The sequence below is a fragment of the Pundamilia nyererei genome, unplaced genomic scaffold, assembly GCF_000239375.1.
Source record: "Pundamilia nyererei isolate P.nyererei 1_Seehausen unplaced genomic scaffold, PunNye1.0 scaffold00060, whole genome shotgun sequence".
Taxonomy (NCBI): domain Eukaryota; kingdom Metazoa; phylum Chordata; class Actinopteri; order Cichliformes; family Cichlidae; genus Pundamilia; species Pundamilia nyererei.
This window is the reverse complement of record NW_005187461.1, coordinates 2,385,733-2,402,048: the sequence shown is the minus strand read 5'-3', so window position 1 is coordinate 2,402,048 and position 16,316 is coordinate 2,385,733. Positions and strand designations below refer to the sequence as shown.

General features: G+C 41.2%; 3 protein-coding genes across 4 annotated transcripts in view; 2 read left to right on the top strand and 1 right to left on the bottom strand.

The window, feature by feature from the left end:
• Positions 1 to 2,002: 2,002 nt before the first annotated feature.
• Positions 2,003 to 4,364, bottom strand: uqcrfs1 (ubiquinol-cytochrome c reductase, Rieske iron-sulfur polypeptide 1). The gene is made up of 2 exons (XM_005734827.1): positions 4,159 to 4,364; positions 2,003 to 2,721 (listed from the first exon to the last, which is right to left on the bottom strand). Exons 1-2 carry the CDS (start codon positions 4,268 to 4,270, stop codon positions 2,111 to 2,113), a joined length of 723 nt encoding a protein of 240 aa, XP_005734884.1. The 5' UTR covers positions 4,271 to 4,364; the 3' UTR covers positions 2,003 to 2,110.
• Positions 4,365 to 4,442: 78 nt separating this feature from the next.
• Positions 4,443 to 8,115, top strand: rxylt1 (ribitol xylosyltransferase 1). The gene is made up of 6 exons (XM_005734828.1): positions 4,443 to 4,815; positions 4,932 to 5,114; positions 5,279 to 5,381; positions 5,499 to 5,813; positions 5,915 to 6,085; positions 7,194 to 8,115. The coding sequence occupies exons 1-6, from the start codon at positions 4,668 to 4,670 to the stop codon at positions 7,594 to 7,596; spliced, it is 1,323 nt and encodes a 440-aa protein (XP_005734885.1). The 5' UTR covers positions 4,443 to 4,667; the 3' UTR covers positions 7,597 to 8,115.
• Positions 8,116 to 8,808: 693 nt separating this feature from the next.
• Positions 8,809 to 16,316, top strand: part of srgap1a (SLIT-ROBO Rho GTPase activating protein 1a) — a 75,983-nt gene continuing 68,475 nt past the window's right edge. The window contains exon 1 of one of the 2 annotated variants that reach the window (XM_005734825.1): positions 8,809 to 9,509. In XM_005734825.1, the coding sequence (XP_005734882.1) occupies positions 9,446 to 9,509 (64 nt within the window). In that variant the 5' untranslated portion in view covers positions 8,809 to 9,445. The remainder of the gene's footprint in view (positions 9,510 to 16,316) is intronic. The other variant, XM_005734824.2, reaches the window with a different exon arrangement.

Below are 16,316 nucleotides of genomic sequence, written 5' to 3'. Positions count from 1 at the left end.
CAGAATGTGAAAAAAAAATCCATGAATCCACATGGTAGGATTTGTAAAGAATTTATTCGTAAATCAGGGTGGAAAATAAGTATTTGGTCAATAACAAAAATACAACCCAATACTTTGTAACATAACCTTTGTTGGCAATAACAGAGGTCAAACGTTTACTATAGGTCTTTACCAGGTTTGCACACACAGTAGCTGGTATTTTGGCCCATTCCTCCATGCAGATCTTCTCGAGAGCAGTGATGTTTTGGGGCTGTCGCCGAGCAACACGGACTTTCAACTCCCGCCACAGATTTTCTATGGGGTTGAGGTCTGGAGACTGGCTAGGCCACTCCAGGACTTTCAAATGCTTCTTACGGAGCCACTCCTTTGTTGCCCGGGCGGTGTGTTTTGGATCATTGTCATGTTGGAAGACCCAGCCTCGTTTCATCTTCAAAGTTCTCACTGATGGAAGGAGGTTTTGGCTCAAAATCTCACGATACATGGCCCCATTCATTCTGTCCTTAACACAGATCAGTCGTCCTGTCCCCTTGGCAGAAAAACAGCCCCATAGCATGATGTTTCCACCCCCATGCTTCACAGTAGGTATGGTGTTCTTGGGATGCAACTCAGTATTCTTCTTCCTCCAAACACGATGAGTTGAGTTTATACCAAAAAGTTCTACTTTGGTTTCATCTGACCACATGACATTCTCCCAATCCTCTGCTGTATCATCCATGTGCTCTCTGGCAAACTTCAGACGGGCCTGGACATGCACTGGCTTCAGCAGCGGAACACGTCTGGCACTGCGGGATTTGATTCCCTGCCGTTGTAGTGTGTTACTGATGGTGACCTTTGTTACTTTGGTCCCAGCTCTCTGCAGGTCATTCACCAGGTCCCCCCGTGTGGTTCTGGGATCTTTGCTCACCGTTCTCATGATCATTTTGACCCCACGGGATGAGATCTTGCGTGGAGCCCCAGATCGTGGGAGATTATCAGTGGTCTTGTATGTCCACAGTTGATTTTTTTCACACCAAGCTGCTTGTCTATTGTAGATTCACTCTTCCCAGTCTGGTGCAGGTCTACAATACTTTTCCTGGTGTCCTTCGAAAGCTCTTTGGTCTTGGCCATGGTGGAGTTTGGAGTCTGACTGTTTGAGGCTGTGGACAGGTGTCTTTTATACAGATGATGAGTTCAAACAGGTGCCATTCATACAGGTAACGAGTGGGGGACAGAAAAGCTTCTTACAGAAGACGTTACAGGTCTGTGAGAGCCAGAGATTTTCCTTGTTTGAGGTGACCAAATACTTATTTTCCACCCTGATTTACGAATAAATTCTTTACAAATCCTACCATGTGGATTCATGGATTTTTTTTTCACATTCTGTCTCTCACAGTTGAAGTGTACCTCTGGTGCAAATTACTGACCTGTCATCATTTTAAGTGGGGGAACTTGCACAATCGGTGGCTGACTAAATACTTTTTTGCCCCACTGTATAGCATGTGGAGTAGTGGTTCAAAAAAGATGTCCATTTAACTTCCATTTTATTTTGATTCTGCTCTATTTTATAGACATACACCTTCTCCATTAACCCTTTATCAGCGTGAATGAAGAATCGCCTTTAAGAAAGTGTCTCCAGACATCATTAATAAGAGAGTTGGCCGTCAGATAATTAAATGTATGTACAGGTTAAAATTCACACTAATGAATCAAGTTATTTTTTAAGCATATGTATTTTTAAATATAGTTTTATGCACCTGTTGTGGGTGTTTTGGTTCTGTATTTTACATGGTTTCATTCCTGCTTTAGTCATTTCTGATAAACACTTTCTTCTGGTCTATTTGTCTTTGCTTTTCTACTGTTGTGTCACTGGCCCAATAATAAAGTGGTGAAAAATTGTTTGTGTAAGTAGATTAAGTTCTTTTTAAGATTCAGTATTAATGTGTAATTGATTTATGATATCAACATAATGAACTGAAAAAATAACCCAGTTAAAATTGAAATTTTTTTTTCATGATTTCAATAATAGAGTTGGATATAATATTCTTTATTAGTAAATACACAACCCCAATTCTCTCAGGGAGCCATCAGAAAATACATATTACAGAGAGGAACCGAGGCAAAGCTCCTGTATTTATCCCACCACCACCGTTTCATCATCTGGGAATTCATAGTAGGGAACCTCTAGGTTAAGGGGAGCGGGTCCCTTCCGGATTCTTCCTGAAGCATCATAGTGAGAGCCATGGCAGGGACAGTAGTAGCCTCCGTACTCTCCGGCATTAGCGATGGGCACACAACCCAGATGGGTGCACACACCAAGAACGATGACCCACTTGGGGTTGGTCACTCTATCCTTGTCATGCTCGGGATCACGCAGCTCTGCAAGATTCACTGCCTGCTCTGTGGCGATTTCCTTCTCTGTACGGTGACGGACAAACAAAGGTTTTCCTCTCCACTTGAAGGTCATGTTTTTGCCTTCTGGGATATCGCTCAGCTTGACCTCTATCTTGGATAAGGCCAGGACATCAGCAGATGCGCTCATGGAGGAGATGAACTGGGTGACGACTGTCTTGGCTGCATAAACTCCCACCACAGTGGTAGCGCCAGTGAACAAGTAAGAGAATGCCCTTCTTGCCTCACTGCTCTCTTGGGAGGACTTGTTGGGGTCCATAACCTCAGGCCGACGGTAGTCTGAAAAGTCTGGAATCTTGATGTCTGTGTGTGCAAGGCGGACTCCTCCAGGAGCTGAAGCGACAAATACGTTTCAAAGACACAGGCAGGAGATAAATAAACAGATAGTAAACTATACAACATCTCACAAAATAATCATTTTCTGTCAAAAACTCAACAACTCAGAAAAGTGTTGTTTAATTTGAGGCTTAATTCATATTTGACTGTAATGACAATAACTTCTGGTGCATTCAAATGACCCTAAAAATTGAATGACTTTGGTTTGGCAAAAATAAATCTTTAAATTTCTACTTTTTGAGCTCATGCTGTAAATTCCACACGTCCTAATTTTGCAGCCATTTGGTACTTTGAGACTAACCTACCTACTGTAATTCTTTATATGGATCCCTAAAAGTGAAACCATCCCTTAGTTTTGCCGTCAAAGACTCAGCATGCTGGTGGACTGGCAATGTTGCACTGAGCACTTCTTCATCACTTCAGTCTTACAGTCTGTGTTTTATGTCGTCTCCTTGTGTTCTCCTTTTTTGTAGTGGGTAGTTGTTGCTCACTGAGCCTGGTTCTTCCATTTTCTTAATGTTACATTGAGTTGTTTTTTTGTTTTTTTTGTCTAAATGCTTTACATACTGATTGTTGTCTCATGTCTCATTGTTGGGGTTTTCCCTTTAATATTGTAGGGTCTGCTCCTTTCAATATGAATGCATGCAATACATATAAAATGGAAGTGAAATGAAAAAGGAATTTCAAATTAGGTCAACTGATACACAGGTATAAAAAAAAGTGGTGACACTAAAAATGTAAGCCTCATGTTCATAATGCACATAATATTCTAAACAATTGTAAATTCCTGAAGCTATGATAACATTCTAGTGAAAATCTGACATGGTGAAAGGCCAAACAAGAAAAAAAAATCAATTACTGTGGCTCTACAGCTGCTTGAAATTTTTATTTAGAATTATATGATAATCTGATAATTATACAACATCAGGTTGTTCGGTCTTTCTAGAATAAATAATAGAAATCTAGGCTGACATCTTCATATTTTGACAAAACAACGAAAATAAACACATTTTGCTACAAAACCGAGGCACCATTGTTCATATTTATCAAATTGGAAACTGTGCAAATATGAGGCTTAAAAAAATGTCTTATGTAACCACCTCCATGCAAATGGAATTCTTTAAATATATATTATTATATTTCTTTAGATCCTTCTATTGTCATCTTTCCTTATTCCACTACGCTGTTATTCGGGTCCTATTTGTCAGTCAGGTCAAAGATTGCCCATTACCCTTCCAACGTCCTGCTAGCCATCGCAAGTTGTTTACGATAGGTTTTCAAGAAGCCTCCGAAAATAGGTTTCACATTTTACAGCATTAAGATGTTATAGAATAATTAAGACGCCGGTACTGCGTTTTTTTTTTATCCTTTTATCCTCATGCTGCTCATTAGCAACCCCGGCTAACAATAATAACGCTCGTCACTGGGCCTTACCAGCAACAACGGCCACTTCTTTGGCTCCCGGAGACATCAAAGTTTTTAGTGCATGCTTTGTTGTCTGGAGAAACGGGGGAAAAGCCCCGGGACGAGCGGTTATGGACATCATTTTCGCCCAAGATAAGATTTCTCAACCCCACAGTTGGGGACACGACCTTGCGTGTACAATCTCCGGTACGTAACTTGTGTGTAGCACTCTAATCTTCTGTACCGGAAACTGTCTCCGAACTCTTTTTAAAGTTCCGCATTAACCTAACTGTCTTTCTTTTTCCTCCTCTACAAAAAAAATCGTTATTAAATATTGTCTGACTTCTTCAACTTAATGTCGGTTTTAACACGTTACGATAATTTGACCCTAAAGCCTACAAACTAAACACAAATGTTTTAGTACAGGCATTTTTCTCCGTCAGCTAAATCCAAGGGTCCTTGTGATGTAAACAAGGGTCCTTGCAACAGAAACCGAGCTACATACACCATGGTAACCTGACAAAAAAAAGGGGAGAACAATGAAAATACCAAAAAGAAAGCTGTTCCTTCTCCTTATTTTTGCATATGTAGCGTTTTCACTCTATGCTGCGTATAATGTTTTCTTCAGCACCAAAGTACTATCCCGCGTTCACAGGGTGGTGAAGAAAGAGACGGGAGCACAATCGGGTAATTTCACGGAGCAGGAGGGCCGCCTAACAACAGGAGCCGATAATTTAAAATGATATTTATTTAATTTCGCGTGGAAAGAAAATTGAATAGATAACGGTGTGTTGGGTTTGTAGGTGGTGTAAGGGATGGCGGTGCTCCATACGTTGCTGATGAGTGGAATCCGTGGGAGGATGAACAGGTGGAGTACAACTCTGCTTTGAACAAAAAGAGAGAGGCCTTCAAACAGTACCTGGGTAAAATTGACAAGAACAAACCCAAAAGATACAAGGTCCAGATATGGGGGAAAGCTGCAATAGGTAGGTCATGATCTAATGTGTCACAGCCTGAAAGGAGGTTTTGATGTCATCTAAAAATGGAAAGAATTTGCTCTGTGGCAAGATATTATGGTTTTACATATATTTTATCTCATACCTGGAGGCCTACAGAATAACCGTCATTCGTCTATCTATTTTCTTTACAGGGCTTTACCTTTGGGAACATGTTTTAGAGGGCCCCCTCAACCCCACTGACAAGGTAGCACAATGGAGAGAGGGGGAGCTGCAGTCAGGGAAGATTGATTTCAGGTAACAGATCAGAGATAGAAAGTTTAAAAGCACAAACATATAGTTTGCACTTGAGCCTTAATTACATATTTACTGAAAAAAATGTGACCCCATCCTAGTAAATCACTCTGTCTCTAGTTTCTACACAGGTCCTGCAGTGGTGCAGGGTCATGTGCCTCTGGACATGAATAGTCTGGTTTTGGTTCTCAATGGCCGCGAAAAGCAAAAAGTCACTTACTCCACACGGTGGCTGGAGCACGTCCAAACTCTGGTTCAGTCCAATACAGTGTCTCACGTTGCTGTGGTTCTGCTGGGCAATGAGCACTGCAACAACAACTGGATCAGCCCACATCTGAAGAGAAATGGTGGCTTTGTGGACCTCCTGTTTGTAGTGTATGATAGCCCCTGGGTCAATGACAAGGATGTCTTTCAGTGGCCTCTTGGTGTTGCTACGTATGTCCTCGCTTATTGTCTAATTTGTGTGTATGTGTCATGTTTCCTCTTTGAATTAGTAACGCTGTCTAATATAATGCCACGATTTTGTCTCTGTACAGATACAGACAGTTTCCAATTATCAGGCCTAATGCCCAGTTAATTACCTCCAACCGGCCATACCTCTGCAATTTCTTAGGAACTGTTTACAAAAATTCTTCCAGAGAAACACTCATGCATATTCTGACACAGTCTGGCCTGGAAAAGGATTGCATCACCACTGGGAGGGAAAAGTAAGTCACTATTTATTACCTGTTTCATTGCCTTATCTGAAAGAATAAAATCTTTTACTTTTTTATTGGCTGGATTATTTTTACTTTGGCTGACTGTGCTATAACACAGCTATAACAAGAGGACAAAAAGTTGAGATATTTAGAATAGTATAAAGAACATCTTGCCACTAAGGCCGTCCTAGTGTATCTTTGTGAAACTATTAATGTCTACAGTAAGCTTCATGGTCAAGCGGTTTCAAATTATTAGTCTTGCATAGTGAAATTCAAAACTTATTTAAGTTTTAGGGAACCAAACGACTTTGGTTAAAATTAGACATCACAGAGGCCTAAGCTTTTAATCCACATGTGGGCAAAATATAGGGCAAATCAACTGAATCTGACCAAAATCTCCTTAAAGAAAAAGAAAAATGAATAAGAAAGAGGATTATGCTAAGGAACGTCAAGGAGAATAACTGCAATAAGTCTTCACTGCCATTTAAGTCCATTTCAGTGCAGTGCGGTTCATCAGTAATCTACGCAGTAGCGAAGATCAAACAACTGGCAAGATAAATGCTAATTTAAGGGCTGATAAAGAATTTAATTGTTAATTTTTAATGTTAGCAATATTTATGTTATGATTGATTTATTCAGTGTGTACCCCTACAGATAATTCATCTAAGCCATTCGTCTAAGAAAATCCCATTGCTGGTTTAAATCTTTTAATATCAAGAAAAACTGATGTGCTAAATCATTGAACGCTGCCACATCAACACAAACACTTGTTCCCTGGTTTTACTGTGAGCAGCTAAGGCTTTCAGATACATTTTTAAATAAAGAAAGTAAATAATAAAATTAAGCCTTTAAGATAATCAAGCCCTAATTATATAGGCATAGATAATTATGACACGTGCTCAGTTTTCCACTTATATTTAGGTTATGGCAATTTTGTACCAAGAAACACTTCATTTAAGTTTACTTTTCTGACTTGTTTAATAATAAATGGAGCTGAGGTGAGACAGCTTTGAGTTCTAAATGTAAATTACATGGAACAATATTATAGTATATTTCTGTGTTTATAGGGGTAGCTTAAACTGTTGACTGAAATATCTCCCCTTCTTACCTGCCACAGGTGGCTCCCTCAGGAGACAGCAGACAGTCTGAGACGCTATCAGACAGCTCTGGCCCAAAGCGAGCTCACTCTCTGCCCAGTTGGGATCAACACAGAGTCTTACCGCATCTACGAGGCCTGCTCTTATGGCTCCGTGCCCGTGGTGGAAGATGTGATGACACCTGGGAGCTGTGCAGCAGGGCCCAGCTCCCCGCTACGACTCCTAAAAGCTGCAGGGGCGCCCTTCATCTTCATCAGCGACTGGAAGGAGCTCCCAGCCATCTTGCAGAGGGAGAGAGGGATGACACAGGAACAGAGGGTGGACAGGAGGAGGAGGCTGCTGGAGTGGTACTCCAGCTTTCGTCAGCAGATGAAGGAAAGGTTCACCGAGGTCATCGAAGAGACCTTCTTCAAAAACGGCTGACTGTGGTGCTTCTAAATATCAACGGGGTGGTTGACAGTTAAAACTGATTTTATTTATTTTATGGTTTGTGGAGAAATGTGATGTACTACTGACATAGTGAAAGTGGTGATGTTCTTTTCAATATTCTGGCGCAGGTTATTAAAAAATAATTTATGTGTGTAGTAAAGTTGTAAAGCTGCCATTACTAGTCAGAAAGGGGCCTCGTGATATTTAAGTATATTCATCATCTAAATGTTTACAACTGTGGAATGTACAGGAATTTAGAGATAGAGGATTATGAACTGCCTTTGCATTTTAAAAAAAAACAACCCTTAATTTACTTTAAGTATGTTTTATGTGTTTTTAAGTAATTCTTATTGTGATTTTTAGGAAACACTAAATAATATGTGTCGAAGAGATTGCAATGTGTTTGCACCATTTTTAACACCCTGATATCCTTTTGAAATCTTTTCTCTTTGTGAGCTGCTTGCAAATGGATGTGGTTGGGATGAAATGTTTTGCTTTGTGGTAAAAAAAAAAATCAGCTGTTTTATATTTATTTCAGTTCTGTGCTGCATGTGTGTGGGGATTTCTTTTTCTTTTTTTTTTAAAGACAGTGCAGTAAAATAAAATGGAGCATTGTCCTGAACAGAAATGTGAGGTTGTGCTTTCATTGTGCCTGCAGATGGCGCTGTGGACCAGCTAAATGTCAGTGGATGCGATGATCTCCAGTGAAATGTAATGCAGACGCTTTTTTAAGTTGATAAAAAAAATTTATATGTGGGGAAACTTACTTTTCACATAAGCCAATAAACACGAAACATGCCGTAAAACTAAGGAGAAACTTCTGGATGTCTACCAAACTAGTGTATTTGAGATGTATAGGACACAGATCGATATTAGCTAAGAATATATTGATGCGTGGTCGTTACCAGGAATTTTGGGGTTTCTCGCTGTATTTCAGCTAGAGCTGTGCACAGGTGTGCGGCCACACGTTTAGTCTACCCTGTAGAGCACTCAATGTCTGTAAATAATAATAAAAAAAAACCCTAAAAATGTCGTTTTATTTTGATTTAGAAAGAAAATATTGAATGCAAAACTAATATAATGTGACGTCTATTTCAAGTTACGTATAAGTAGTTTGTCCCTAATAAGGACAAAAAGCCTTCAGGTTTGGCAGCAGGAGTGTCCGTCAGGGCGCGGATGTCCACTACTGTGGAGATCCCTCCCTCCCTGTCCTTCCTACCTCCAGCTGCTGCGTGCTGCAGTCGGCTTGCCTGCCCTGTCTGCCTTTTCGCCTGCTGGGAGTTGAGTTGTAGGGTCGGGGGTGGGGGGCGAGAAAGCGTTGAGGGAGAGCGAGCATAGGGGGGGGGACGTGTGGATGTGTGGGTCTCAAACTGGAAACCACCACCAAAGCGGCGCAGACTCTTAATCATTCAAGCCGACTTCCAAGCCTTCGGACATGCTGTTGACACTACTTCTGCCGGAAGGACCCTAAACTTGCGCGATTGTTTTTTTCTTCTTCTTCTGTGGTTTCAGCAGCGCTGTCGCGCTGTGCCGACTGCTCGGATAGTTGAGAGGATTCATTGGTTGGAGCAGGATTGCGCATTGGCCCAGCCGTGTATCCGCCGCGTATCCCGAGGGAAGAAGAACAATGAAGCGATAAACATTTCCTCCTTTTTCCAAGTCTCGCTGCAGACTTAAATCCCACTAAGAGTCTTAAAAAAATCTCGGTGCTTCTTCCCCTGGCTTTCATTTTTCTCGTGTTGTTTGGGATGCGTCGGTAGCTGTAGGATCCCGCTTGTTGACAGTTTTTTTTTTTCTTTATACAAGAAGTTTACAACAAGTTTCGGACATAGGAAGACGGAAAATGTCCACACCGAGGTTCAAAAAGGATAAAGAAATTATCACGGACTACGAGAGTCAAGTCAAAGGTAAGGGGAGGGTTAAATGTTTCTCTGGGAAATGCGCTTGTAGGAGCTGCTGGGAGAACCGAGAAAGGACTAATTGGGACCAGGCTGGTTCATCACTACCTGCATGAGTCATAGCTAGTGATTGTGGTCACTGGCTATGACTTGTGGTGAGGTGGATTAAGAAAGAAAGTTGGTGTAAATGACCCCCTTTTGGTCAAGTCAAACGAGGACATGTCTTTCCAAGAGGTCCAGCCTTCATATAACTTGGATATCTGTAAAATGACTTGGAGGGCTGCCACAGCTCAATAATATTTGTGCCAGCAGGACAAAGTTAGGGATGTAGTCAGCAAAATAAATCATTAGTCACATTTCAGGAAGGGTTTTTAGTCTTGCATAGTTTTGCGTGTGAAAACCACTGAGAACGCTCAATAGACTGACACTGGTTCAAAGAAGCGATCACTGTCTTTCACATGGCTTCAGGCCTGTAGCCTTTAAAAATAAATAAAATAAAAAATGTTATTTTAAGGCTGTATGTCCACACATTGTCCTTAACAACCGAGATGCTTGTAATTATTCCCACTTGGCCTGTTGCATTTTTAGTCACGCTTGTGTGTTATAACTACCTGTTACTGTTGAGATTTTTTCTTGAACTCTAGCTGGTGTGGGACTTTTGTCGTTAAGCCATTGTTCCCATAATATCACAGCAAGGTTATGCAACTGGAGAGGTGAGAAAGGACAAGTTCAGGCATCACAGACACACACAAATTAACTTTGAGTGAACTGCTCAGGGGCACTTAAGAAGTAGTGGATGGTTAGTATTCTATGCCAATTTGTTTCCCACTTAATGCCACACACACACTTTAAAACATAAAACTGCTCAGTGCCTAGATTAAGGTATGTGATTTAAAGGTGTGCTTCACTGATGTCGCCCCTAACTTATCTTGTCTCCTTCAAGTCCCCCGTTGGCTTATTCCCAGACAGAAAAGGCAGTTGCTGCTCCAGGGTAACCATGGGGATTTGGTCCCCAGCCTACCAGCTCTGTTCCTCAGTGCTATTAATTTGCAGAAATGCCACCTATTCACCTCCCATAGCCAGCCTTAACTGCTGAGAAAAGAGGAGAGGTTAGTGGTGGTTGGTGGGGCTTTAAGAAGGGTATAGAGAAGTGTTTGTTGAGGAATTACAAGATTGCATGAAAGCAAGCTATCATTTGCTAAGGGTTGTTCAGAACCCCATCCCCCTGCACCCCCCTGTAAGGATGACTAAGGGCTTTCAGCCAGTAATAGAAGATGATGCACAGTCATAAACGATGTCAAACAAGACATGACTTGGCCTCCCAGTTGTCTCGAGGAAGTTGGTGTGTTAATAAAAAGCACCTGATGCTGAGAATAGCTGCTGCTTGACAGCACCAGAAGAGCCTCAGTAAATCAAAGTTTAAGTGTATTGTTTTGTTGAATCTAATTCTGAGGCTAATGCTCTGAAGCTTGTCGTGCATTGTAAATATCCTCTAGGTAGGATATTTTTCTTCGGGGGAGTTAACATCACAGGCGGTGCACAGTTATTTGCATAAAGTACTGTTCTGGTTCTTTTTGCATTGTAAATAACCCGTGGGTATTCCATCTGAGGGATGCATTATTTGTTATCTTTCAAATGTATGTTCCAAAAACGACTGATTGAATTTATCTTTAGCTATAATTAACCACAGGTAAACACTGTATTTCTTATCAATACTGTGTCGTCTGTTAAACAGAAAAAGAGGAATCTTTATTAGGTCGGTGTTCGCCTGCAAAGGAAGACTTGTTTTGTTTTTTTTGGGGTGGGGGGGTAGCTGCTGGGCTCATTGGGATATGAGTAAGTAGTACAGGAAGAAAATGCTTTGTAGTGTAGTAGCACGGTTTCTGCATTCAGAAGAGCAGCTCCTGATTCAGCGATTGTAAAGCCTTTTATATGTTAAGGGTGGTAATGAGTGGGATTTAATCTGCAATGACCGGTGACAGCCAGAGGCAGAATCTGGTGAACAGACATTGATTACTTTAGAAGTAGAACAACAAGCATCCTAAAAAACGTCAACAACTGGAGCCAACACTCTGATGTTTTGGCCAATATTCTCCCCGTCTCACAGCTTTTAAAAAGTACAGAATTTTCACAATATTTTGACAGAGATCTGGAAGCCAGTTTTGCTGCATCTTACATAAGCACACTGATCTGTAGCCTCAAACCCTCTGCCTTGATTTTGACAGGAGACTTGCATCGTTACACCAACAATTCATGCTTCTTCCTTTTTTTTCCCTGCGACTCATCATTTTCATATTTGTGCTCAGCACGCTTGTGCTTAGTGGGATTGCTATTCAAGTCAGTAAATGTGATGTATTTAAAGTAGCTTTCCACGGTGACTGTCTGAACGCTTTCCTACATAGTCTTACACTACTGTTCCCTGGCCTGGTTTGTCATTCAGCTAACATTCGTTTCATAAGTCCCGTCCAATAGCCTTTTTTAACCTCCTACGAGAAATGTAAAGCAAGTCATTTTGGCAATTGAAGGCAGTTATCATTTTATTGACAATGCTTTGTTGCATGGGGATTTAATTCTTTATAACTGCTAAGAATTGGCATCTACATCAAGACTCGGCTTGATCTGGGAAAACAAAAACATTAAGGAGATTGGGTTTAGACAGTGGAGTTTGTTTGTGCCTTATAACGTGCATCAGTTGCAGTCAATTAAAGTAATTGTAAACCAGCAAGTGAAAGCTGTGGGTACATTGCAATTCTCTGTGTGTTTCTGTGGACTGGTGGAACGGGGCAACACTGTCTGCAATGTTGTGGGTGAAATGTCGGTTTGATGTCAGGCTCTAGCTTGCTGTTTGTGTCCTGGGGGTTGTGACTCAGATGGCAGAACCCGTTAAAACCTCTGACAGGGGTCCTCTCCTGGATCATTATAAAGGCTGACCCTTGACCTGACTTCACTGCTCTTTGAAATCAGAGCTCTGCCCCTTTGCATACAAAGAGAATGGTCCCTCCATGTTTGTACGCAGGGGGATTAAAGGAAGGAAACTGCTGGGAGGTTGTATGGTGGTAATTACTTTTCAAATAGCTAAGAGTTGTCTTGTGGTTAAAAGTGTGATTAGTTAATTTACTTTACTATCAGCACAAATTACGTCTCTTCAAATGCATGGGGGCGTGCTTGTGGATCATCATGCATTGCATGTAAAAAATGGTAAATGGCCTGTATTTGTATAGCGCTTTTCTAGTCCCTAAGGACCCCAAAGCGCTTTACACAACCTGTCATCCACCCATTCACACACACACATTCACACACTGGTGATGGCAGCTACATTGTAGCCACAGCCACCCTGGGGCGCACTGACAGAGGCGAGGCTGCCGAACACTGGCGCCACCGGGCCCTCTGACCACCACCAGTAGGCAAGTGATGTTCATGTGATGTTCATGTGACGTCAGGTTATCATGTGGACGGATTTTTGCTTTAACTCTGCCTGCTACCAAGCTTTAGCATGGAGAGTAGTCTATAGAGGCTGTCTTTATTTATTTAGAATAGTCTAGAAGAAGTACTGTGAGATATAAAACACTGGGAAGTTTTCACAATACTTCAGAAAGTAATCTGTTTAGACAAAATCAGTTTGAAGAGGGATTTCACAAAGAACCCGAAAATAGCCATTAGCCAATTTTACATCCTTGGGTACATAGTTTCATGTTTCTGGTATTCCAGTTATTAATGTCAGTATCGTAAATATTGAATTTGTAACATTAGAAGTTTGTTACATTTGATCTAGTCGCTGATAGATTGACGGACTGTTTGTTGGTTGTTTCATACTTTGGGTTAATCCAGATAGAGCAGCTGTCTGAGCAGACTCCTATTTCCCAGTGTCACCTTTGCCTCCTCCTTCAGTAAATATTATCAGATGTGAGTTTGAAGGTGTGAATGGCTCTGAAGCCAGCTGTCAGTATAACATGACCCTTTTTGCAACGGTCAGATTTTTTTTTCCCCATTAACACCAACCTGTAGTTACACCACCAAGCCTCTAATTTCAGCTCAGCTTTCTTCTACGTTGCTTTTTGCCAACAGCCAATCAGTTCACACAAAGAGCCATTTTACTAACAGTATTGCACTTCCCACAACAGTTAAGTTGTAACCAATACCGCGGTGTACATTGGTGGATGTGTGATGCTCCATCTTGGCAGAGTGTTGATGGAGTTTAAAGGCTGCAAGACTAACGTAATTCTAACCCCTCCTGGATCACTTCTCCACAGTACCACACATCCTTTCACACACTTACACCCCCCCCCCCCCCCAAAAAAAAACAACTTCTATATCTGTGGGTGTTTGTAATGTGCTCACATGCAGTGGTATGGCACTGGGTGTTGTCTTTGTGCATGGGTGTGTGTTTGCATGGCTGGGTGAATTGTTATTGACAGCACCATCTGTGGCCATTCACCCTTTTTGTAGTTTTAATAAACTCTGCTGAGCACAAGCAAAGCTTCACATTCCCTGCTGCTCGTTATTGTCACCACAAAGGCTACCGGGACCTTGCTGCAGCCCCCCACGCTGACCATCAACAAGGAAAAAAAGAGCCAAACCTGCCCCCATTCATGTCACTATATTCCCCAAACCAAACAAACATGTTGCCTGGTGTATTGTCTTCAGATCCAGTTAATTCAGTTTGTACCCTACTGCAGTGTGACCGAATAAATTGAAAGTAAAGTTTCGGACTAAATGGTTGGCTTTTGTTCGTCTTTTTTTTCTTCTTCTTTCAACTACTATTTTCCTTCTCTCTGGTGATGTTGGCGCAAAAAGAAGAATCCATGTAAGTGCCTAGTAATGAGCTGGATGAGATCCAGTGTGTTGCTGCACTGGATTAGCTAATATGAGGTGCAGGGTATAAATGGAATAAGACCGTGCTTGACGAAAGTAAAACCGGAATTAAAAGCGAAAGTTTAAAGTAAAAAGGAGGTTTTGTTGGGGATTTGCAGAGATTTTGGTTACTCTCTGGACAACCTTAATTTCTTTGAACCATGGCTGAGGCCCAACAGATGGACAGACAGGAAGGCAGATAGACACAGTTTGACTACCAGGCCATGCTGCTGTCTGCCACCCAGTAGGCCTGGATTAGGGGTAAGAAGATTGGGGGAAGGGAGAGGACAGTATGAGGCCAGGGCAGGAATAAGTGAAGGCGGAGGTCACAGGCTCTGACTTGGGTGACTTGTTTTAAACTGCGTCTGTGTGTTCATCCGATTCATCTGCGGCTCTAAGCCGTTTATGTGGTTAGCGGTGGTGAAAGCTTTTTAAGATGAGTGCAAACATTCTATAAGTGAAGTCTCTCGTTAGTCCTTGTTCTGGGTTCCCTTAAACAATGTGACATCTGCCACTTTGGTTGCTTTTTTTCCGCCTGTGTCAGTGGTTTGGCTGACCATGACCAGGGAAGCTGAAGCTTCTTTGCTGAGGTAGTTTATTCATCAGCCACAAAGAGGGTACTGCACTAAAAAAAACCTCTTTGTGATTGTTTTGGTTGCTAGCAAATTACAGTGGTCGACTGTTTACATCGATAACATCGACTTGTCTGCAAATATTTGTCATTTATTTACTCTCTAAGCTGTAGTAAAGCTTAAAGTGACACACAAACCAGAAATGTAGAAGTGTAAGTTACGCCTTGCTGCTGCAGTCAAAATGGTTCAAAATGTGCAACTTCTATCTTGAAGGCAAACATTTTCCATTTACAGTTTGAATCACACTTTTCTATGTTTGACTACTGCTTGGTGAATAGTTTGCAGATGACTCTGCATCTTCCATGCAAACTAATTTGGCAACTGTGCCAATCTGCTACTAACCAAAACGGTTGCAAGGAGGTTTTCAGTGCAGTAACACATTAGAGGCTGCCAGCAATCACTTGCCAACCAGTTGCAGAATACACACTTTTCCTTGTGACTGGTGGTTACCAGATGGTCACTGACTGGTCTCTAGAGCTGTGTGGGGTAAAAGTTTCTCCTTTTTAAGAAAGAGAAACTAAAAATATTCTACTTTTTTCTGGTCTTTTGCACAAACAGAATGTTTACGTAATATTTTGGCTTAATTAAAGCCTAAACCAAAGTGATAAAAATATACAGTCTATTATTAACAACTGTGCTCACTTCTACTGATCTTGAGCCTTCGTTTGTGCCTGTTTACTTTTCACCTCTGATTGCCTTTAGTTGGCAGCCTTCCCAGCATTCTTGAAATAATTGAATTCAAAACAATCAAATGTACGACAAGACTGACAAATAATATTTTGCTGGCAAGTCGAGCCTTGTTAGTGTTCATCAAATAGTTACCCATATTCCCAGCACCTGACAAAGATGATTACGCTAGTGATTTGGTGTATTGAAGAAATGTATTTTCTTTTATAATTTCCGCTATATGCTCAAGTGAAATATTTGTATTTGAACGTGTGCATACTTAAAGACGTGTAATATCCTTGAACTCAACAATTCAACTTCTTTGCTGGTTTTGCACACCATCTGGAATGTGTTCTTGCATAACACTGTCTTGGTCAGTCAGTCCATGCGTAATCTGGAAGAAAAAAATGCATTCAAATTGTATAACATTTCCCTACTTCTTAAAATTTTTACAAATTAACAGGCTTTGTGATACTTGACAACATGAAATTGCAAAGGTGAAGAAGGTATCTGTTAATAATCTCAAATAAAGAGTTTCTTTGGGTCTGATAAATGCTGGTGCATGAAATGTATTTTGCATCAACTATGAAACTTTGTTTCCAAGACAATTTCTTACTTCACGATCTGCCATAAACTGTCTTGTGAACAAGCTTAATGTAGTGATCCT